The 26,223-nt window shown below is 32.0% G+C and overlaps 1 protein-coding gene across 9 annotated transcripts in view; it reads right to left on the bottom strand.

Moving 5' to 3' along the window:
- Nucleotides 1–337: 337 nt before the first annotated feature.
- The window catches only part of LOC145283546 (fibroblast growth factor receptor 3-like), a 225,550-nt gene continuing 199,664 nt past the window's right edge, over nucleotides 338–26,223 (bottom strand). For 3 of the 9 annotated variants that reach the window (XM_080132425.1, XM_080132424.1, XM_080132426.1), the window contains exons 19-20: nucleotides 24,105–24,210; nucleotides 338–1,447 (exon numbers count right to left, since the gene is read on the bottom strand). In XM_080132425.1, the coding sequence (XP_079988551.1) occupies nucleotides 1,337–1,447; nucleotides 24,105–24,210 (217 nt within the window). In that variant the 3' untranslated portion in view covers nucleotides 338–1,336. Of the gene's footprint in view, nucleotides 1,448–8,698; nucleotides 8,856–24,041; nucleotides 24,211–26,223 lie in introns of all 9 variants that reach the window. The other 6 variants (XM_080132421.1, XM_080132420.1, XM_080132418.1 and 3 more) reach the window with 4 other exon arrangements.

The raw sequence follows: 26,223 nt of genomic DNA, 5'->3' as shown, positions 1-26,223 counted from the left end.
AATAATGATGATAAATATTCTTGGTGAATCAAAGGTAAAAACTGATTTTTTTTTTGCTCTAAAAAAAAAAAAAACAAAAAAAAAACCCACCCCTGAAAACTCCATTCCCTTCTTTGGTTCAAGAATAACAAAAAGAGTCAGTTTCTCTTTATTTTTAGTTTGATATTTCGTTTTAAGATCTTTCCATCTCCTTGGCACCTTTATATTTATCAGAAGAGTTTTAACATTTGTCTTTAATATATATATATAAAAAAAAAATAAAATAGTCTTCTTTGACTGTAGACATCCAGGTAGGAAATTCTTCTACCACAATAAAAGAAAAAAAAATATATAAAAGTTTTTTCTTTTTCAAATATTTTTTTACTTCTCTTTAAAAAAGTCAATCATGATATTTTATTGTTAAAATTGTTCATTTTTGTAATTTCTTCCACCAGTACCATCTTTCTGTTGGCATATATAAACAAAATTCAACATATAAATAAAATTTTACAGCACATTTGTCTGCAGTAACCATTTTGGCTATTACTTACAAAAAAAAAATAAAATAAATGGTGCCAATTTCTTTTTTGGCTGTACAGAATGGCTGAGTTTCGTGTATTGCCAATATACAATCAGTTAGACACAATGATGTCCGATATAGGTCAAATTTATTAAATCACAAAATCGACCCCCTTTTGTGAGGGGAGGGGGTTATTAATGCTGAACCATGATACCTATTGTAAACAATTCATTACATACAAGTTGTTGTTTGACCCATAAGTGGGAAGGAGGATGGGTGGAGGTTCATGCCTTCCCCAAAAGAATTATTGCCCGATTGAACACAACAGATACCATAGTCTGTGACCATATACATTAAATGAATAAGCACCCCATATATGCACTTGTATATGAAGATATGAATGTATGTAGGGCTCGGTGGATTAAGCAACAAATCCGATTGACCTAATGCAAATGTGTACAGAAAACTGACGAGAAACTGATAACTGTACATATAAAGTGAATTTTACTTTTGTCTTCTTTTTAAACAAATGATTAAAAAAAAAAATGTCATCTTCGGTGAATTTTACTTTCTTAAAATTTTTTTTTTTTTTGTGTGTTTTTTTCTAGTAATGGTTGGATGGTCGTTGGTATTTGAACTGACAGATGCAGGTACTCATATGCACCCTCACCGAATGGTTAGCATATTAACAATAGTGGTAACGGCAGGGGTAGACACAGTGGAGACCAAAAAATGGTGACTGTTTGTTTTCTTAAGTTCCTTAGAAGAAAAAAAAAAGTGATTTAAATTAAGATATAGCTGCTGCTGCTAATTTCCAGATGTCTGGCATGTGCCAAACTAGCTCTCAACCGTGGTCACACCTTCGTTACTACTAGTGCTGCTCTGAGACATAGAAGAATACTGGCTGTCAGATGTAGTGCTCATTGGGCTCTCAATTTCGAGGTATTCCTGGAAAAAAAAAAAGATAAAATAATTAATATTATGATACATCATGCAGGAAAGAGAGGAGAACTATCTTGGTGAGATTTCTCATGTCTAAAAGAGATTTTAATATCATTTATAACAAGTCATAATTCAATAAGATAAAGACATACATACTAACAAGAATGTTACTAAGTAAAAACCATTTGGACAGCCATTTTTTAGTTATAAAAAGAAAAAAGAAAGTAAAAATATCTCAGCCATTCTCAACAGATATACAAAGAGTTGCCACTTTTGCATTTTACCTTTTCAGGACATTTTTATTTTTATTTTTGAAGATTTCCCTTCAGGTCAAGAGAAGACAATCACGAAATTTAAGTTTTCCAAATCAAAACAAATACATTAAAATAATTCAGTAACACAACAGAAAACATTAATTATCGGAACATTAAATGAAAGAAAAAAAAAAAAATAATTACAACCCTGAAATTATTTCAAACTGACCGTTTTAATTTTTCAGAAATATATGAAAATAGTCGGCACTTAAAAAAAAAAGAAAAAGAAAAAAAAGTTTTTAAAATTCATTGAATTCGATAAATTTTCCAGTAATTAGTGTTTTCTGTTGCATTATTGCGTTACTTTAATGAATTCATTTTAATTTACCAAAATTTTGTTTTGCAAAACTTGAATAAATTTTGTGATTGCATTTTCTTGTCCCAAATGGTACTCTTCAAAAAATAAAAAAAATAAGAATGTCCTGAAAACCTAAACTGCAGAAATGCCAAATAGTTTAACGAGAGAGGCATAAGTACAGGGCCAGCCACGAATCTCACTGAAGATGACCACTTGACTGTTGAAAATAATATTTTTTTTTTTTTTTTTTTACTAATCAAACTGATTTTGGACAGGATGTTTCCAAAATTGGTAGCATAACTCCAGGATTCTGTTCTATATGTGTAAATCTGGAAACACTCGATTTCCAAGTTATAGGCCACTAAAACAAATACCCATCAAGATTCTTCATTATAAGCATCTAAACACATACAATGTATGTAATAGGCACTGTTATTTCTACATATGATATAAAATAAGTCTGGGCCTGGTGTTGCTACATAATCCAAGAAATCATTAAAAAAAAAAAAAAAATGTGACACAAAAATGTATAATAGTTATAATAGACTTAACTTAGAAGAAAACTCTTAGCTGAATAATATCGGGATTATGTTCTAGATCTGCATATAGGTTTGGAAATGCTCGATTTCTGAATTATAGGTCATTGTAACAAATACTGATGAATGTTCTTTATTGTAAACATCTAACATGTACTATGCACTTATTTCTATCAAGACTACTTACAACTAAAAAGATTTCAATATCAGTGGAAATATTAATAAGCAAATTAGATGCACACACTTACAAAGAGGATAGAAAAGTCTAAATGCCTACTAGACACCAGCCTCGAATGTCTCCAGTCTCTTTTTAACGACACCTTGACAGGAGGATGCTTTGCCTTAGAATGAAACTCTTATCAAACATTCAAAATAGCAAAATACTCAATTTTGTCCAGAATTCCTCTTGTATTTAAAAAAAAAGAAAAAAAAAAAATCTGTATGTTGTACATACCTGTGACAACAAAAATATCATATTTCAAAAATCACCTGAATTGATCAAGTAGTTTTATTTTTATATAGAAAATCATTCTAAACAATTAATGGGAATTTGTAGGGATTACAGCATAAATCGAGTACAAATTATTATTGAGTTCTCTCAATTTTTTTTTTTTTTTATTAAATGTTGGATGAGACAGTCACTCCTTGGATACTCATAAGATTTGATTTTCTTATTTAAAAATAAAACTACTTGATAAATTTACATAACCTTTGGAATATGATTTTTGTTTCGTCCAAAGTATGTACATAATACTGATTTTTCTTTTATATAGGGGTATTCTGAGCAAGATCTCATCTCCAGTGTAATGCCAGAGCAATAATCAGATGGATATGCAATGTTGGGTCAGAACAGACCGACAACTCTCATGCACTATTGGTGAGGCTGAATATAAAGTCTGATGAGTGGACAGTCAATTGGCTATGTTGGTTGAGAAGAAAGATTCTTGGATAAGAAAATGCAGACTTTGAGATGGAAGGCTGAAGAAAATGAAAAGATCCTAGAAAACTTGGATGCAAGCTATCAATAAAGATCTTAGACAATAGAATTTTAAAGGAATCAGTCATCAAGATGACCAAACTAGAAGACTGGGATTGCAGATCGCCAGATTCTCTGACCTTGGAAAATAAGATGATAAAATGATTGATGATGATATAATGAATAATTATGATGATAAGGACAATACATTGGCTCACACAAAGAAAATAAATGGTACAAATTAACACAACAACACTAAGTTGGATACTCCACCAGACCAGACTAGACCAATTCCTTTTCTAGATGTGGTGAAACCAAGCAAAACAAGTAGAAAAATAATTTAAAAGATAGTTAAGTGATCCATTTGCAGAGAAAATTCTTTTTTCTCTGTTGTTGCACTTAATCAGGGACTGAGAAGTAGGGAAACTCCTTAAATGAATGTTCCCATATTTATGCAAATCATAAAGAAAATAAGTGTTGGCCCCAAGAGGAGGAGGAGAGCACCTGATCTTTGAAAATTAACTGAAGTAAAATGAAAAAAAAAAAATCTTAATATGGTAACACAGTATTTGTTATATACTATACTTATATTAGTGAAGGTATCCGACTTTGTTTGGCTGGGTGGGAATGATTTCAAGGACAATAAAATATTAAACAACCAAATTTTGAAGAAATCATTTATTTAAAAGATTCCATATAAAAAACGGACTTTTATTTATAAAAGAACGGAATAATAGTTATTGATGTAATGAATGTGAATACATGAAAGTCTCTCCACACAAGAATATGATTGGCTGGTGTAAGCAATAAAGAGGGATGGGTAATGCAGCCTGGGAGAGATGTTGAAAGATACACTGAAAGCCTAAAGCTTAAGCGTATTACCAACAACAACTATGAACAACTGTTTGTTAAGGCAACTTACTAGATTGTATTACTCGTTTATTGTATGCAAGGCCACTCAGCTACTTCAAACAAATAAATCTGTTTCCGGGACATATCAGATATCAAGCTTTAGATATTTAACTTAAACAAAACTTTGAGAAGTAGGAAAGAGCCTTATATGAACATTAGATATCTATTTAAATTTTAATGAAAGCAAGAGTTAAACGAATTAAAATAAAAACAAAAAGACAGAACCTAAAGAAAACCAAAAACAATTTCCCATTTTAATTAAAGTTTCATCACAGCTATTCAATCAAGTACAATAATATATAATATATAAAAGGCAGCTATCTGTATGTATATGCTCCCCCCCCCCCCCCAGTTGGTATATTCTGAACCAGCGTTGCTCTGGATGAATTATATCTACAATTTAGAAATAAATTAATTCTCTGAAGGTCAACTGGGACAGATTTTGTTGGGGGGGGGGGGAGTGAGGTGGTTTTTCAGTGTTATTTTGCTTAGAAAATGCTGGATAATTCCACAAGGAAAAGTTGTCTGTGTGTGTGTATGTCCAGCTAAAGAGAAATGGTCTGAGTGGAGGAAAAAGAGGGTTTTGGGGAGAAGGGACACGAGAAAGATAGGAAGAGGTAGAAATATAGAAGTTTAAATAGAAATAGGCTACACTTTTGTTCAGGGCAATGCTGGGTAATTACACATGAAAAAAAAGTAGCAAATTGTTATTGCTTACATAATCTATATAAATAAAACAGTAGATGCATGTATGTGTGTGTAAATATTTAACCACTAAGCTCTTAAAATACTGGTCACACAACACTGAAATTAATAGGAAATAATAATCATACACCAAGGATAGTTTATAAAATCTTTGTTCGGATGGATGAATAACGCGTACAGCAGTCAACAAGTTAAAATGCAAAATGTTTATTTTAACTTTCCAACATTTCTATTAGTTTGCACATAGGTGTATAAAGGTTTGGAAATGCTTGATCATAGCAAAAACCAGTTTAATTTTATAACTTTCCTATCTAGCTGTTGGGTTAGCGTAAATGGTAGTGAACATGGCTGGAGTGCTAAATGAGGGAATGTAGCTGAAAAGCTAAATGTTTTGGTTTCGATTCTAGCTGATTGCACCCAAGTCATGTTTTTTAAAATTTTGACATTAGTGATTATATATATATATATATATATATATATATATATATATATATATATATAGTTGCTCTGTAATAATATGAAATCTGTATGAATTAAAACATATTTAAGCATATTTTATAACTGGCAAAATCGGGCGCCCCTTGCTGGTGTAAAAAAAATAAATAAATAAATAAATAAATAATAGTAGTAGTAGTAGTTCCTTTATCTTCTATCTTGAATTTATTTTTTAATGTATTCTCATTTTTATCTTTTTATGCAAATTTATCAATAACTGTTTTGTCATCTACTCTTGCACCAGAACACGTGCTTGGCCTTTTGGTCAAGATCAAAGTGTAGTATCTGTTCTTCAGATGCTGCACTTCCATTTCTTGTTCTCTTTCGGTGGAGGAGAAATCCTTCACGACTGAGACAATTTTTATTTTTGTACCTTTTCTCCACGTTAAAAAACGACCTGAGTGTCTAACTCTGTCCCGTGGGGAGGCATAGTAAATAGGTACTCTTGCACCAGAACATAGATTTAACATGTCAATTTATCTTAACTGGCTCAGATGTGGTTAAAATTTTGTTCACCTTATATATAAAAATTAACAGAAACAAAGTCAGTGGCCTGAAGAAATCTGAGAGTGAAACATGATTAGAATTGTATAGCCATTTAAATTTCAATGCTTCTCTAAGTAATGATTGGATTGAAAATTATGATTAGATTGTTCGATTCTTGTCCAGAATTCCCCCATATTAAAAACAAAAATTTGTATGATCCGACGGTAAATGTCATACCAGAAAAAAAATATAATCCTGTAAATTGAATAGATAGTTTTCATTTTTTGATAACGCTGGTAATACTTACAATTTTCAATTAAGCACTTTAAATAGTTATATAAAAAGAAAAAAACAAAACAAAAAAAAACTGATCAATTTACATGATTTTTGGAATATGATATTTTCGTTTTGTTACAAGTATGTACATCATACAGATTTTTTTTTATTTTTGTTTTTTAGCATGAGAGAATTCTAAACAATAATAATAATAAAAAATCACAAAATTACAGATTCTAGGAGTTTTCTCATTTTCAGAATTGTAAGAATGCAGACAATAACAAAGACGACATATTCATATTTAAAAAAAAAAAAAATTGTTGATTACATGTGTAGTAATAGAAATTTTCAAACATTGCATAAAATATTACCAAATAAGAAAGATTTGGGGCAAGAGACGAATGGGGTTAAAATGAAACAGAATTTATTCTTATGATGAGCAGCTCTGATAAGTTCACAAGAAATTAGGCTTAATACTCAAATTGAATTTATACATACTATGTGGAAGAATGGAAGTTTTTTTTTTTCTTTTTGAAGCTTAAAAATGTATACTAATTTTTTTTTTACAGAAATTAATTTATCTATAGACACAAGAAATGAAATCTTTCATTTTCCAAAATTATTTGAAGCAAATAGAAATGCAAGATCTTTTTAAAAATTTCCAACTAAGATTCAAAACTTTCAATGACAAAATAATTTGTATATTAATAAACATGTGTTATCACTTCTTGTGTGTACGAATATGTATGCTTTTTTTCCTCTATGTGATACCTATTTAATAATTATTAATCAATTTTTTATTGAAATAAAAAAATCCAATGGTATCAAAAACTTTAAAAAATAAATAAATAAAAAAATAATTAACTTACAAAATTAAATCTAAACTATGAATTTTTATTTTTTGTAAACAAGTCAGCCATTTTATATTTGTTTATAGTGAAAAAAAAAAAAGGTGCTTGTGCAGTATATTTCACAAAAATGTGTTTTAGGCAACAACTCTATTTACATACTTAGGTGTCATGTCAAAATTATTAAAAAATTTTTAAATTATGAAAAATGATCGAGTAGGACATAAAAATATTTGTGGTTCACTGTTTTCTATTTTGCAATAGTGGATTACAATTATTTTGTTAAAATCATAGGCCGCAGTTACGTTCCATGTGTTTTAAGAACTATTCAACATTAAAAAATACAATAGAACTCTATAATTTGACAAATTTTATTTTTACTTGTTATTTATTTTTCTACTTTATCATTTTTCATAATTTTTGGAACTTTTACTAATTCCACTATGACATGTAAGTACATAGTGTTTTTACCAGAAATGCATTTATTTGGAATCATATTATACTGCACAAAATGAATTATATTTATCATATCATAATTATATAATAAAACTAATATAAAAAATTATATTATACTGCATAAAATGAAGTTTGGAACTATCTGGTGAACAGAAAATCATTTAAACGGGTTTTAAAATTCTGAGCAAATCCAGTATTAAAAGATGGAAGCTTCTTTTTTTACCCAATAATTTTGTAAATAAAAAATTAAAACACAAGACATATAAAAAAAAAATAGTTAACAATTTGGTTCAATTAATAAGTTGATTAAAAGCACTACTTTACTTTCAAAATCCTATATAAAAAAATATAATGATAAAAAATGCAAGTGTCACAGTTTAAAAATTAAAAAATGGATAGGCATAGTGGAAAATAAAGAGAATTTTTTTTTATAATTTTCTATAAATCACAATCTAGATTATCTATTATTAAAAAAAAAAAAAAAAAAAAGTGTGCAAAGTTGAGATATTAATATTGTTAAGACTGCAATTTTTTTTTTTAATAAAAAAATTATTCTGTCCAAAGGTACGAGAGGTACAATTATGTGAAATAGTATTTTGTGTGCAAGAGTTGAATAGCAAGCAAAATCGTTACTTTTTAGTTGCCATTTTTTAAACCAGCAGGCACAGCTAGAAAGAGTGCTTGTTTTTTCTTACTAATTTCCATTCATTCACGTGTGCATTGTGGGAGGAGAGGAGAAGATATGCCTCAAGTGAAAATTGTTTACAACACCCAGGATTAGATTTACATACACACAAATCAGCTGTAAAAGGACTGACACCCTGATATACAGCCGACACCCAAACACGAGTAACAGAATAGGGTTTATCTTTTCTAATAAAAAAAGTAATTAAAAAAATAATAATCATAAGAGAAAATGGCTGAATTATATTGACAAGCAGTAAAATAAGATTACAGCGAATTCCTCACTTGTGAGGGTCGAAGAGGGAAGAGGATTCTCCAATGACGTATGGTTCCATTCTACTTGGGATATATTTTGGCCGAGCCTTCATAGATATTTGATCATTGGTTGAAGATTCATCTAGCGGAGATTCATCTAGCGGAGATTCCTTCTGGGAAATAAAGATATAGAAACACTCTTCAGGTGTTTGAGATGAAACTACAAGTCCAATATCTATAAGATAACTCGTTTTGGTACTTATGCAGAATAAGGACTATGCTACTGTCGGAATTTTTTGGTCAGTTTATGTAAAACACAGAGAAATTCCAAAGCACTGAGCTAATGAAATCGCAGCAGCCAACGTCATGTAAGAAAATAGTTATTTGCCATAAATATTTATGTTGTTTTGGAAAAAAAAAAAAAAAAGATAAAAAAAAAAAAGGATTTTTATTTATTGGTTCTTCAAAATATAAATATTCATGAAACTTACTTTTAATTTTCAAGTTTCATAAAAACATTCCAATAATTATTTATTGTATCACTTTTTGTAATAACAAAAAGAATATTGCTTTCATTTTACATTGAATTTTCTTTGCAATAACAGAAATAATATATTTTCATAAAAAAAACAAAAAAACAAAATTGGCCAGCATTTTCAAAAATCACATAACTTTTATATAGCCCTATTCAGCATTTTACATAAACTGACAGAAAATTCCGATAATAGCATGATCCTTATTCTGCACAAGTACCCTAGTTAAAAAAAAACAAACAAAAAAAAAAAATCATTCAGTGAACAAAAGATCCAGAAAAGGTTTGTGTTAAAATTTGTTCTGTATACAATATTTGCTACCCAGCATAAGGATTGAACTCACTACCCCTAGGTTGTCATCAGCAACATCAGTTTTACATGCTGACGTGTTGGATAGCTTTTAGAAATTGTCTTCTAATCTAACTAGGTCTTTATCTCTCAAGTCCATTCTGATCAATTTCTTGCATGCTTTCTTTGCCCTTCCACCCCAAGTTAACCCTGCTACACCAACTGTTCTACATCTACTAACTCTCATTCATTCTTTTAACATAGCCATAACATCCAAGTCTTATTCTCTACACATCTTCCTATACTATCTAGATTTAATCTTATTTTGAGGCCATCAGATCTCAACCTGTTTTAAAAATTTACACTTCACATCCATCATTTCTTTTCATGCAACACATATCGTCAACCCTCACTGGCCAGGTTTCAATTCCATACATCACATTGTGTACTGATAAACACTTCTTAGGTAATAAGAACTAATATTTTCTTAAGTTTACCTGTCTCACCTACTGATTAAAATAGGCTTGGACCATGAAGCTCAATATAAGATTGTGATTTGTCTATATTGGGGCCTAAAGAATTACTTTTAGTTTAAGTAAATTAATCTCAGCACAGGGATTTTTTTCCTGCAGCACCATTCACTGGCTTCCTCCAAAGGAGGAAGTGTGAAGGGAATTCACAAACCGTCCCCAGTCCCATGTATATCACGGCCAGGGGGAAATGATATTAGCTTTTTAGCTTTTTTGAAGGGAGGTGTCGATCTACATACAGCACCTAGTATTCCCAAATGGTCACCCATTTAATATTGACCAGACTCAACATTGCTTAATTTTGGTAATCTACCAAGAACCGGGGTATCAATGTGATTATATGCTGTATACATCAGGAATAAAGCCAACATTACAAGTCATTGTTGAGATGGTATTTTCCCTATTGACTGGTGTGTTGTTAGTCCTATGTAGTTCTAGGAGGTCCACTCTCCTAGGATTTGCCTTTTCTTTTTGAGAAGGAGTTAGTTTATTGTTAATCACTAGAGGTGCCCCTACTGGAAAATGCCAATGGGACAACTTAGGCAATATTTTGCAGGCTAAAACGCTTTTCCTCTATGGCACCAACTCTTCAATTCTATTTTCTGACCCTTGTGTCACATCTTCCGGCCATGGGAGGAAGATAAATAAATCAGCACTCAAGATTTCCAATTGATTAGAGACTACCTATCAAACAATATCATGATCATGGTTGCAACATTTACCCTGGGTCAGTTGGGTCAGCTCTTTCCAACAAGTTCACCATGTCTCAAACACTGGCTAATCAGGCACGGTGATCCAAGTCTGCTTCCATTATGAATGCAAGTCATTCACGGTTCCAGCGATGGATCCCATAAAGTTTAGGCTCAGAATCAGTTCAACATCCTGTCTTGAGCAAGGTTTTGTTGACCATTGTGATGTTTTTTCCAGCCTAGTGGTGCTGCTGGATTGACGATTTCACAAGCCACATATTAACACTGCTTTTAAAGTGCTCAAGTAATCTGATAAAAATTCACAAGAATTGGATGTGAAACAAGAGTTATTGTACGATACAGCTGGTACTGAATGCTACAAGTGCATCCATGGAAGATTAGCAATCATTTGTAAAAACTTAGTTTCAGGCAGAAAGGAATGCTTCATGGCTGTTAATGTTTAGTAGCGAAAGGTGTAAATGAAATGCAATTCTGGGCTAAAGTATCATCAACCACAATTTAATAGACCTTTGAAAAGTTATTCACCTCAATGCAAAGTCATGGTCATCAGGAGACTTTGCCAAAGATCTACCATAACTACTTTCATTTCATTAAAGGAAAAGCAACATTCTCTGTCTGTGTTTCTGCTTTCTGGAAGAGCCTAGTGACGAGATAGAGACAATGTCTATCATATACATGATTTAAAGTGGTCATGCACAAAGCATTCAGACATTATATAGGTTGGGGGGGGGGGCTTACAAGAGAGTCACTATTTATCAAGGCCTGAAGACCACTCGAGTATAAGGATTAATGAGTGTATGGTAGTCACTGAAACAATAACGTAGTGATCATTAGTGGTGGGAGTTGGGTAGAATTTGACTATTCAAGGGGACATCTTAGCAAGAACTTGTTTACATTAAACTTGGAGACGAACATGAAGTCAGCTGGAAAGGAGGCTAGCGGAAAAGAGTTTCATATGCAAGCAGTTCTAGGAAAGAAGCTTTGTTTATGGAATTTATATTTAGATTTAGGTACAGATAGAGAGTAAGGGGAAATTCTTGATAGTAACTATAAGAATGCTTTGTATGAAAGTTTGGCAAGGTGGGGGGGGGCATAGATTGAAGCTCAGACGAACTATGAAAATAATGATAGAGCAGAGCCAGACTGGCAACATCCCTTCTGTGGGAAAAAGACGTACACATCTTCTAACCAGCCTTTTACATGACTTGTTGCACTATTTTCATCAATAAATTTAATTAGGATTGCCTTTTTTGACCAAATACATAATCATCACTGGATTGTCCCAGGTAATATTTTCTTTTCCATTAAGGAGATACCATGCTAGGGGCCAGATTTATAAGGAAAAAACCTGGGTGGGCATCAAGGGGATTGTTCACATTACATTAATCCGATGTCAACAAATCTGGCACAAGGTTGGAAAGTGGAGAACACCAGCTTACCTCAAAGGAGTACTGGTTAGGTCCAGAAGTAGCCGAGAACCGACCAATCAGAAAGGGCACTTCAAGCGATCACAATAACCCTCCCTCCAGGTAGGGTTAACTTTTTAGGACTGAACTGAACCAGATCTCATTTAGAAAAAAAGAGCCAGGCACCCAATGAGTAAGATGTGCGTGTCTGAATGTCCCAGATGGTATTTACTGCCTTTTCTCCCTTCGTAAGAAGATGTGACAAAAGATCAGATAATGACGATTGAAAAGCCACCATATAAGAAGCATATGCACATTGGCCTATGGAAAATATTTAAACTGGCATGTCAGCATTCCCTAGTAGGAGTGCCTTAGTCCCTTCTCAAAGGGAGAAAAAATGCCTGGGAGGGCGGACCTCCTAGAACTGCACAGAATCGTACCTCATTCAAACACAAGGCTCCAGCACCTGAGCAAGTCCTACTTTGATATATTTTATATCTAGTTCCAGTTACTCCAAAATAGTATTAGGTTGTCATTACTTGGGGGTAACAGGTTCAATTCTCATGCTGGGTAGCATGCATTGTCTACAGAACAGACCTTAACAGTTTAGGAGAAGGAAACATGTAAAGATCATAGAATAATTGTGTTGGCAAAAGACAAACAATCCTTCAGTAAAGAATTCAAACTATTTCAAAATCGAGGATATTTCTTGCTTCTAGAGAAAAAAAAAACCCTTGGTCAAATTATAAGTGAACAATTAGCACTCTATTTTATTTCTACAAAATATTCGTTTTGTATTGGCTTTACAAGAAAAATCTTTGTTCTGTTCCAGAATTTAACCTAATTAAAAAAACAAACAGAGAGAAATCTTTTTATATGTATGTACCCATTACAAAACAAAAATGTCATATTCCAAAAATCATGTAAATTGATCAAGTATTTTTTTACCAAGAAAATCAAAGGAAGCAAAGGTAGTACATTTTGCTCTGCCATGTTTAACAAACAGATAACTCAATTCGAACTACCAAGATCAAAATCAGCCTTTTAATGGCTACTATTTACTATTAACCGCTAAAAAACATTAAAAAAATTATTTTCTATATAAAAAAAAGTACGTGATCAATTTATATAATTTTTGGAATATGACATTTTCGTTTCGTGACATCAAAGATTTTTCGTTATTTAAAATTTTTTTTTTAATTTGGTTGCATTCTAGACAAGAATCAAAATCTTAATATTCCAAGATTTCTTTTTAATTTTCCCAGATGAGACTAATCTGGACTTAGATTCATCGAAGCTCTAATGTCTAGCAACTTTGTAAATGGCCTCAAAATTATTAAACATTTCGTCACTAATAACATCTTTTTAATCACTCCAACACACAGATTTCAGAAACATTTATGTTTTCAATCACAATTATTGAAATATTAAAACCGCCCATATCAATTGTTAGCTACATCCTTTAAGACCATCATGAATCCCAAAGTTCTAAAATTACATCTGATGCCTTCCTTACACACACACACACACACAGAAAGGTCTCTAGTTACTCGTAACTAGCTGACCGAAACATGCTTATAAGGGTGTAGTAACATATTACTGCTTATGTAAAAACAAATAAAGAGTATATATATATATATATATATATATATATATGGTCAATGTGCACTGGTTGTCCAACCTGCAAAGAATGTTTATTCAAAAAGCCGTTCTTAACATGGGGAGGGGGATTTATTCTGAAAGCCGTTCTTAACATGGGGAGGTAAGGGGTGCTTATTCCGAAAGACATTTTCTTATTTTCAACCTCCCCATGTTAAGAACGGCTTTTGGAATAAACACTTTGCAGGTTGAACAACCAGTGTACATTGACCACACAAACACAGGGAGAAAACTTGAATGACTACTAAACATTATCCCCGAATGTCTAAGGTCTCTCTGTACAGGAGTTTATCAGGTCAATCTAGAATAAGGATATTACCTCTTATAAGTAAACCCTTACTAAATATTCAAAATAATGTGGTATTCGTAGCCCAAATTAGATCCCCTGGTCATGACTACCCCATATTGACTTATACAAGGAATGGTGCACCTTCTCTAAGTGATGTTATTTATAGTAACAGCACTAAGATGGATACTCCACCAGACTAGAAGAATTCTTGTCCTAGAATCCGATAAGATCAAGAGATTAATAGAAAGAAATACTACAACACAGTTAACTTGTCAGTGAGTGAGAGGAAAATTAATCTTCTTTACAAACTCAACATTTAAGAGGTAAGGGATAATTTAATGGAATATTCGAATATCTATATATGTATCTCAAATAGGGATCAAGTGTTAACCCTAAGGAAGAGCACCTTGATTTCCAAGAAGTTTGATCAAAGTAAAATGAAACAAGATGATATGTATGTTTCCTTGAGATTTATTAAAGCTATGACATCTAGCAACCAACAAAGTTATAAATTATATTGCCAACAACCCCAAGCACCTTTTCTTTTTCTCTTTTTTTTTTTTTTTTTTTTTTAAATCTCCCTGCATCAAACACATGTGGACATGTCTACAAAGCACAGCTACCATGATTTTTGAAACATTTTTCACACTCAGAAATGTTGAAAAATTAAACAAATTGCCTGCATTCATTGTTAGTTGCCGAGACACTGCACCCTTTCAAAACGTCATGCTTTGAAAAAATTTGTTTAAAAACTACACCTATCTCCCTCTTGCATACACATGACCCTTTGAGGAGTTATAGTGGACATGAGTATTGCACACAAGAATTTCATGATATTAAATGAATTATTATATTATGTCCGCCTTACAGGTTTGGCTAGGGATAGTCGTCAAATATCAAAGGTGAGGTCAGTATTTATCTCCTTCTCATGGCGGGAAAATGTACACAAGGGTCAGAAAGTGGAATTGAAAAGCCAGGGCTCCAGATGAGGAGCACTCTGGCCTGCAAAAAAAAAAAAAAAAAAAAAAAAATGCCCGGGCAGCCCTATCAGCATTCTTCAGTAGGGGCGCCTCAGGTGATTAACAATAAACTAAACCCTTTTCAGAGAGAGAAGGTATAGCCTAGGAGGGTAGACCTTCCAGAACTGCACAGGACCAGCAACATATTGCATTCAACAGGAAATGAATGGTTAAGATTCTGTTGGCCTTGGGGGAAAAATGGTGAGTTAACACAACAAAAACCTTTGCTTGGGTCACTATGTGCATCATCAGTCAGATTACAACTACCACAAATAAATCGATTATGGGCTCCAGCGTGTGCACGATAAATATAGAAGAAAAAGATGAGACTGTTTACTATTAACATGCAATATTCTTATCTGAAGAAGTGTGTCGCAATCAGCAGAGTGATTTCTCTCAGGAATGTAACAAATTTTTTACTTGCTATAAGGATACTTTAATACTATTTTGATGCCTCTGCTCAGTCTCGAAAGACAAAGGATACCCCGAGTAGGGGCAGCTGCGTGTGTAATTGTGTGGTAAAGGTTGTGCAATCCCTAACCACACCTGTCCTAAATTGGCACTACTTGAGTCCAGTGGCAAGGAGAAGTCCAAGACGACTGGAAACAATGGGGAAATAAGCGGAGAGCACATACATCACCTGGAAGTCCTAAATGGTCACCCATCTGGTACTGGCCAGGCTCATCGTGGCTTAACTTCAGTGATTTGACAGGAACCGAGATGCCAAATGTGATTATGCTGTATTTTAATACTATATAAATATTATCGTTATATATATATTCATATTCATTCAAAAGGTCATAAATATTTATAATTGTATTTCCAAGAATATCCTAAAAGATGATGTAAAGGATTCTTAATACCATAATGGATACTCAATATTGGAAACAGAACATTAAAAAATATATAAGAGTCAAAACACACACATTCATATATATAAGGAAAAACTTTAGCTTGATTAATTATTGTGATATTTTAAAGAGATTACATAAAACCAGATTTATTAATATTGCAAATAAAATTAAGCTCAATAGTTAAAATGTTATGTCAGAGCTTACCTATTTTAATTCAGTATATTATATGTGAAATGCGTGTACTTTGTTGAGTTTGGTTTTTGAAACATGATTACAAAATATTATGTTGTAAATTTTGTATTCTACTGAATATATATATATATATATATATATATATATATATATATATGTATGTATGTTTGTGTCAGGTCATGTCATGTGCTACTGGTACCATGTAACCCAGTACTACCTGCCTCATGGTCGGGTCACCGGCGACTAAACTGTTTCCCCCACCAGACTTGTTTGGTGAGGAGGGCGACTAGTCTCCCTGAAGGATTAAAAACAAGACCTTCCACAAGGGCGAATGAACTCTTTTTCTGAGTCAACGGCCAACTAGCACAGTGTATATTTGTGTGTGTGTATATGTGTATTGGGGTGGAGAGGGCTCCCATAAACCGTGGTGAAGGCAACCTTTCTAGGAGAAGCAAATCTCTAATTTAAAAAACAAAGCGGGAGACCAGTACCCGCATTAAGCTGGTCTGCAGTTTAATTTGTTGCTGGCTATCTTGCTCTTGCTTGTTGCTGGATCTCAACATTTTGAACCGAAAGAGAGAGAGACTTAGCTGTCGTACAAAGCTAAGACTCTATAACATCATCTTTGTATAGATACTCCCTCAGGCATTTGGGCTCATGGATTTTAAATGTCTGAGGGAGTGGCACTCGTCTGACAAGACGTTGCAATCATCATCATCATGTATGTATGTATGTATGTATATATTAAATGAAAAATTATAACTTTATTATATCACCAGAACAATAAGGAAAAGAAAAAAGGGAAAATTAAGGGGGGTGGGAAGCCTCTTTAGGCCATAGCATTTCAAAGCTAAATGCTTCTCATCAGAAAAAGAGAAGGGCCAGAATTATACAAAATAGAAATACAGATAAAAACTGGCTTAATAACATTTAGATATGAAATAAGTATGAAGGAATAGGATAATATAAGTCAAAACACAATAACAAAAAGAAAATGCTTTTCATTAAACTAAACACAAACCTCTTAGTCCAGATTAAGCCGAGGGTAACAATAACAAAATCTCTTTAAAAAACTATTTTCGGTAACTAAAGTATTTTGTATTGTGCACAATGCTGGAAATAAAAAAAAAGACTTACCTATTCTTTCCTATGCTATTTCGTCAAAAAGTTGCTGATATTTTATATAAAACAAATAATATACTTCCCCAAGTATAAAGTATTTAGAAAAATTTTCAATTTTGGAAGAATAGTATTTTATGTAAAAGAAATGATATATTTCCCCAAACTTAAATTTTTTTAAAACTACCTTTCTAGGTTATTGACATGTAATTGCACACAAACACACAGAAAAAAAAATCTCATTTCCATTTTTCTATTGATACCATTCAATGAAGGATTAAAAAAAATTACAAGGCATTGTTTTTTCATAAAGTGATTGTAAAAAACAAAACAAAAGAAAACCCCAAAAATAAAAAACGAATAGGAAATGAATAAAAATTATAAATATAAAGATCATGAAATACATTCTTGTGAATACCTCAGACCTTCAGTGATGCACTGCCCTCATTGACAATTTCGGGTTTTGCATCATATCGGCTTAGAAAACAACCTTGACCAGATGGGCTATATTATCTCCTTGAAAGCTATCAGCTCGGGTATTGATGTTGCAAAAAATCATGTTCTGAAAATCTACGGCCTTTCTTTTAAATGACATGACAGCAAGCAAAATGCTGACACAATTTTAAAAACGAATCTAAGTAAATATTGTGAAAGACATTAAAAACTCAGTTACTTTTGAATCTATTCTTCATCTTATTTCCTATATAATATATTATTACTATAATTATTTTTAATACCTACAGACACTAGTGTTTCATCCTTTTGGGAATCATCAGTGCAGGGAGTCACAATACCACCAACTGAAAGAGTCAAACCCAGCCACGAAGCCATCTTTGACTTCATTAACAAGGAATAAACCCCTCAGCCAGTATGAGCCGTGGTGAGAAATTTACATTTCTATAAATCATAACAGTCATTCAAGAAGGCCGAGAGTGATCATGTTATTTTAATATTATGATCTGTGCATGTGGGTTAAGTAACTGACATTTATTATTTCAACATACAGTGCTCAATGAGAAGAGCCCAGTTCTTAAAGCAGCAGATATAATTATTACTATAATTAAGCATATTCCTAGAAGTCCATATGTCCTATTACAACAAACAAAAGTTTAAGGTCAACCAATGCTAGAATATTTCCATTTTTTAATATATTGCATCATATACCTTTGCATGATGCAAAAACTACACCAGTCACTGAGTTTATGGTAAAAGTATTTAGAAAAATTTCAATTTTAGAATAACTATAAAATTTTGTCATTAGTATAGTCTACAAAATGGACAAAACAAAAACAAATCTTCTCTTACAAAAACATCAAATTGCAGCTTTTCATAATGAAGGCTATTATTCTAAACATGCAATTAGCATGGAATTAGACTGTGGAAAAACATTCAGAATTCAGAAAAAATAGTATTGGTATTTTAAAGACAAAAAGGAATTGCAATGCAAGAAACTTGGAAAACTAAAAATGACCATTTAATTAAGCACATTGATGTTGACAGTTTCTGACGATAAGATAAGCATGACCATGCATCAGACATATAGAATGGTTATGTTAAATAAACTTATTTCATTATTACTTCTGCAGAATTTTTGCCTGTGTATACTGAGGAAAAGTCCCTTCTGAATAATACTTATGTAATTCCAGTTTAATTTAAAACTTTACAAAAATTAGTATTAAATTTGAAAGGCTCTTTTACAGAATAGTTTTATTTTTAATAAAATATTACAATAAATTTTTTTGGTCTTTAAGTTGAAAAAAAAAAAGTTTATTTAATATGATGAAAATGTTAGTTGAAAGAGTTTTCATGCTGATTACAAAACCTGGATGAAAGAAAAAAAAAAAAAAAAATTGAAATATAAGTATATTCGCATTAAAAACCTGGACTACTAAAGACGATTGGGACAAAGGTTTGTTTTTTTGGATGAATCACTGTACTACAAGGTATAGTATATAAGACAGATGAAATTAGCCAATAGCAAAAAAAATCTGAACTCCACCAATTTCCCAACCTAACTAATTGCTTTAAAAAATGCGGAGGTAGGATGGCGGTGATTTAGTGAAGTGTTAATCTACAATGCTTTTTATTTTCATATACTGAAAGTATCAACATATTTGTTTTAAAGAGACGGGAAGATATTACTTTTACTTCACCTGCCCATGAATCGTTTGAAATATGGCAAACTTGATTGAGAGAGAGAGAGAGGCAAAGCAAGGCAAGACAAACCATGATAAGAGAAAGAGAAAGAAAAAAAAGATAACGCAAAAAAAGTAAAAAAAGAATCAAACCAAATGAGGAGAAATAAGGATGTAAAGCCCCAGATATTTGGCCTTTCTTAAAAAGAAAAATTGTTTCTTTTTTTAATTGTTAAGAAATGGAGAATTCACATCTCTAAATGAAATATTTAAGGCCAACCTGCCGGAAAGAGATTTGATGTACAGTCTTGTCTAACTGCTTGCTTCCAAGTTTTCCTTGACTAGCCAATCTGCTTTGAAGACATCCATGCTTCTGCAACAGTTTATCCAGGAGGATGAACCTTGATCATACCAGTGTAACCAATTTGTCCTGAGGACAACCCTATGCTGGTAAAGTGTGGTGCTTTCAACAAATGCACTGACCAAACGTGTTGGATTTGCTCAAATTCTGCATTGCAGATCCAATTAATCATGCATCTGTCATTGCGCTGTGGTCAGGTGAAAGATGGCTGGGTGAGGATTCAGCATTCACTGCCATATAACAATGCTTCTGACACACACCTGTTGCACAACTTATCTAGGATGTAGAAGGTGACAGTTTGCGAACAAAATTTTGTCTATGTTACTGTCAACCTTCTGATTGTATTGTTAAAACTAGACATTTATTTACTTGTCCAGAACTCATCCAGCCTATGAAAAAAAACATTTTTGATGTAGGAGGCTACTATCAGGGACATAAGTTGGTGAAATACTATGAAGGGAGTTGAACAGCAAGATGTCTGTTCACATTACACTTGAACTTTAATCTACAATGCTTTTTATTTTCATATACTGAAAGTATCAACATATTTGGGGAAGCAGAAACCTGAAAGGTAATTCCAAAGTCTACCAATTCTGGGGAAAAAACTATTAAAGTAGAAGCCTTTCTTACATCTCGGGATCGCTACTGTGTAGGGGTGGGACTTTGTTGCTGGTTGGGGGTATTTACGTTGAGGTGGTGCAAGGACTTGTAGTTCGTTGGAGCTTCCACCATCAAAATACTTGTAAAACAGGCAGAGGCATGCAACATTTCATCAAAGGTTGAAACTTGAATGACAGTTCAGGACCTATCAAGTTGGCAACTCGCTTTTGAACCCTGTCCAGGTGTGAGAGACTAATTACAGATGCACCAGCCCAAATGTGACAACAATACTCCATATATGGGCAAATGGTGGCCTTATAGAGGTACAGGATACTTTCAGGCATAAATAACTTTCTAGCACGGTATAGAGAGCCCACCTTCCTCGTAACAGTTGCAGCAATGCCTTTGATGTATCTGTTCCAGCTCATGTTCCCTGTAAACGTTAAGCCGAGGAGTTTGAACAAAGTACTTTCAGGTAATGTATCTTTAGTCTATTTTTTTTTTCATCACGGGTACGTACATCATACAGATTTTTTCTTAATTTTTGTTTTTTAATGCAAGGAAAATTCTGGACAAGAACCAAAAGCAGTATAATACATAACAGTGTTGGAGATAAAATTTCAATGTTGTGTGTGTGTGACTTCCTTCAAAAATGATCTAAATTGAATACATTTTCCAGGTATTTATAATATTTGAAAAGATAAATAGAACCTTTCGCATGGAGAAAAGTAGTGTGTAAGGATGACAATGAGATGGATATTTATAATTTATGTGAATATTTAATTTCTATGAATTTGACAATCCAGCCAGTTCCAGGTATTTTCACTAACTCAACTAGAACGTATAAAAATGCTTTACACAAATCATGCAGATATCTTTTTTTTAATAAAAAGAAATCCTTATTTTTCAAAAATGTCAAAAAAGCATTCAATTTTGCGAATATCATAAAAAAATATTTTTGCTTTAGATGCAAAAAGAACTGCAATACTTTAGTTTTGTTTTCAAACTGAAAATTACTTTTCATCTGAAGATATAAAGGCTTCGAAATAACTTTTGATTTTGAATGTTAAAACTATGAAGTAAACATTATTTTGGCCATTTTCTTTTCTTTAGCATTCAATATATATATATATATATATATATATTTATTGAGTTTCCATCTACCTCACATAAGTATCCTATTTTTATTTATTATTTTTTGTGTCAATTTGTCATATCTATTCAATCTATGATGTGTTGTAAGATGGCACAGTACAAGGAAACATATGTAAGACTGTAATGGAAAAAAGTATGTTTAAAAATAACAATAAATAAATAAATAAAAGTGGCTAACCTTTATGAAGTTGCTTACATATCCATGATTAAGTATATTAAGTTTGTTTTAATAATGTTTAAATAGAAAAATTAGACTTTTAATATCAATGTAAGGTCGCCAAAAAACTCAACTTGTGATATAGATTATATATATATATATATATATATATATATATATATATATACAGTGATGATCATATTTATTGGCACGGTAAAATAAAAGTTAAATTTTGTCTAATAAATTCTAAAAAAGGGATTAAATTAAAGAAAATAAAGTATATTATGTATTTTTAACTGGCCTTTCCGATGCAGCAATCGGATTTTAGAAAAAATAAATAACAAAGGAACAACAAACATAATTGCAAAAAACCCTTGTTCAAAATTATTGGCACGATTTATTTAATAATCAATTGTATAGCCTTTGGCCTTGATTACCTTCCTCAGTCGCTTTTCATAGTTTACAACCAAGTTGTTGCACTCTTCAGTAGTAATTTTAGCCCACTCTTCCTGACAATCCTCCAATTGAATAAGATTCTTAGGCTTCCTTTGCATTACCCTCAATTTTAATGTTCTCCATAAATTTTCAATTGGATTAAGGTCTGGGCTTTGTGATGGCCACTCCAAAACATTAATATGATTGTCCTCAAGCCATTTCTTAGTCAGTTTAGCCGAATGCTTTGGGTCATTATCTTGCATGAACCACCAACGACGACCAAGTGAGAGCTCTTTAGCAGAGTCTTTCAGGTTTTCATCCAATATTTTAACATAATCTTCCTTTTTTATGCTACCTGTGACCTTAACAAGTCGCCCTGGTCCAGAGGCAGCAAAGGATCCCCAAAACATCAAACTGCCTCCACCGTGCTTCACTGTGGGTATGGTGTTCTTAGGCAGGAAAGCTTCGCCAGATTTTCTGTAAATATAAGACACTTTATTATGGCCAAATAACTCTATTTTCGTTTCGTCAGTCCATAGAACACGTTTCCAGAATGCAACATCTTTATCAATATGACGTTTTGCAAAGGCTAGCCTTGCTTTCAGGTGCATAGGCTTCAATAAGGGAGTCTTTCTCGGACGACATGCTTTTAAACCATCTCTCTTCAAAACTCTACCAACTGTATGTAGAGATACATTCACTCCAGAGGTGCTCTATTCATCAACAATCTCCCCAACAGAGATCCTTGGGTTTTGTTTTACTTGTCGAACAATTTTCCGTTCATCTCTTGGGGAAAGAATCCTTTTTCTCCCTCTAAACTCATAACGTGGCCTTGCGATTTGAACTTGTTTATTATGGCTCTAACAGTGGATTTGGGAAGGTTTAGCTTCTTTGAAATCTTATAGCCCTCCCCATTGGTATGGCATGCTACAACAAGCTTCCTGACGTCTTCGCTGTGTTCCTTAGTTTTAACCATGACGATTGAAAATTATAATTTAGTCACTTATAATAGTTTAAATAAATCGCTATCTAAAAATTATCTGAAAAAAATTATTCACTGAATTAGCGTTAAACAAGCATAATATGGCTATAAAAAAGTTCAGAAAGCACGTAAACCGGAAATTGATTGATATACTGATACTAAAAGAAAAACAAAGCCGTGCCAATAATTTTGAACAAGGGTTTTTTGCAATTATGTTTGTTGTTCCTTTGTTATTTATTTTTTCTAAAATCCGATTGCTGCATCGGAAAGGCCAGTTAAAAATACATAATATACTTTGTTATTTTCTTTAATTTAATCCCTTTTTTAGAATTTATTAGACAAAATTTAACTTTTATTTTACCGTGCCAATAAATATGATCATCACTGTATATATATATATATATACACACACACACACACCACACACATATATTATGTATAGGTGAAAACAATTTTGAAGCCATTAAAAATAGACAGATTGAAAGTAATTTTTGGCTTAAATTAAAGTTGAGTTTTGTATTTTATATGTTCCTAAAGCAAAAAAAAAAAAAAAAAACATAAAAAAATTATTTCCTCAAAGGCGACCTCTATTATGAAATCGAACAGCAAAATTGCAATACTAAACATAAAATAACTAAAACATGAAAATATTAAAGAATCACAAGTTAAGTGACATTTTTCTTCTTTCCTACCATGAAAGAACCAAAAGCAGCGATCTAGCATGAAATGGAAAGACAAAAGACAGAGTCAACAAACACAAACACTTACGCATCATGAGAAACAGACACGCACATGATACACAGAGATTGCACATTCATACATGCATGCATATAGACACACACACCATTCATACATCACTCCTATCGCTGCATCGGTCGTCTACATTCGTATCTTAACGCCGCCCCCACGATCTTCTACCTCATAATCAGACACACCCTCAATATTGTCTGCAATATTGTCCCATCCTTGTTGCCAAAGTTACGAGGAGACACACACACCTCCTTCAGTAAAGACGTGAGAATCTTGTCGATCTCTTCCACAAGAAGAGAAAAGCTTGGCCGGTCTTCCGGCTTTTGCCGCCAACATTTTTGCATGATGTGGTACCTGGGGGGAAAAAAATGGACAAAAAGGGAAACATGTTAAACTCTTCAAATAAATAAACAGGATAAAATAAAATATATATGAAAAATGAACAACATGAAAACAGTAAATTGTGTTACTGATCCAGAACCTGACCCCAGGTGCAATCTGGCAACTTTTTTCCTGATGCTTATTGTAAATAAACATCAGGAAAAAAGTTGCCAGAAAAAGCTGATGTGAACACTGCTAGATAATAAAATTCAAAATGCTGGAAATAAAACTTTAACACAAGATAAGACTTAATAATATGAAAGAAAAATTTTATTTTTTTTTTCAAAAAAAGTATATTAAATTTCTTATTTTTTTCAAAAATGTTTCAAATTTTTATTTTTAGACTAAAACATGAAGATAACTGATTGAAAACAATTTTTTTTAAAAAGAAAAATGTGTTTTTTCCCCTATTAATGAAAACAATTTTGTCATCTGCCGACAGCTGATTGATTAGCTAATCTTATCCTTTTCTGACAGTTTGCTGTAAACTACCAATTCAATGTTGGGTCAGGTTTTAGATCAGTATCCAAATTATTTTATCTGTTGATCAACATTTCGACTTTATTCAAGGACTTTCTCTAGGTGATCCAAATATATTTGAATAGAAATGAAACATTGAGAAACAATTTTTGGTTTTCCACTTTTCATTATGTTAGATTACTATTTCCATTGCTATCATCATTTACATTGTACTGCAATAAAACATGACACTTAATTGCTGAATTACATTTGTAATAACATAATATATTTATTAACAGATATCAGACATTTCAAAGTAGGTAGTAAACCTGGGTGGGTGAGGTTTAATTAATTTTGTCACTCCCACCCCATTTCCTATCTATTTTGGAATCTCTGGTATTTATTACTAATCCAATTGTTGCTGCCTAGTATTATATATATATGGCAAAAATATAAACAAAAAATAATTTTTTTTAAAATGTATATTTACAAAGGTTTTTAAACATGCAATTTAAAAAGCAATTGCTTTTATATGTAGATCTATCACAAAAGATAAAGAAACATTTTTTAATATGTTTAAAAAATTTACAAACAAAAATGAAAATGTTTTCCACTCGAGAAAAACCAAGAGGATGTGACTTGAATAACTTCAACACTTTCTAGTTTCATGTGGTTGATCTAAAGTTTTAGTACTTATCCAGAATACAACCCAATTTTCGCCAACCTCAAAAACATTTGGGTGAAAAGATTGAACAAAATAATTTTAAAACATCCTTTCAAAAAGGCCTGTATGGCTTTATAGAAGATTGCTGGTGGTCAGTTTCAAATTTGACAAAATATTTTAGTCAAATTTTTGTGCCTTAGCATATAAAAGAAATTTTTTTTAATTCCAAAATAATTTTAAATATGATATCAAAGATAAGAAAATGCTAATTCTTTAAAAAATTAAAAGTTGAAAGTAATTAAAATTAGGAAACTCTAAAATTAATTTTATATAAATACTAGGTAACAAAAAATTAAAATAAAAAATACTGGGCAGGAGGGGTTTGACATTCATGAGTTAACAATAATAGATTGAAGTTTATTTGAACCAAATTTGTTTGGATTGCAAAAAGAATTTTAAATTTTATTAGCAATTCCATGGGTGACATTTGTGTGTGTGTGTGGGGGGGGCAGGTGTCACCCTGTATATCAAAATACCAAAGAAGAATCTATATGATTAAAGGAACAAATTAAACAATTTTGATGAAAATAAAATTGTATTGAAATTAGAAATTTTGATTCTTAAATATTAAAAACATAATTAAAAATCATTTTTAATTATGTTTTTAATATTTAAGAATCAAAATTTCTAATAAATAGAAAAAGTGTTGCATATTAATTTTGATCCTGGATATTAAAAAGGAATAAAGTGCAACATAAAAATTATAAATTTTGATCCTGAATAAGGAAAAAGATCTAAACCATTTTATTTATTGGTTGAGAGTTGTATTAATTTTTTTCAATTTATTAAGAAAAAAAAAAAAT

This window comes from Euprymna scolopes, chromosome 8 (genome assembly GCF_053919585.1).
Source record: "Euprymna scolopes isolate OS-2025 chromosome 8, ASM5391958v1, whole genome shotgun sequence".
In the NCBI taxonomy this organism is placed as follows: Eukaryota; Metazoa; Mollusca; class Cephalopoda; order Sepiida; family Sepiolidae; genus Euprymna; species Euprymna scolopes.
The sequence above is the reverse complement of the archived record's forward strand: the minus strand, read 5'-3'. Positions and strand labels throughout refer to the sequence as shown.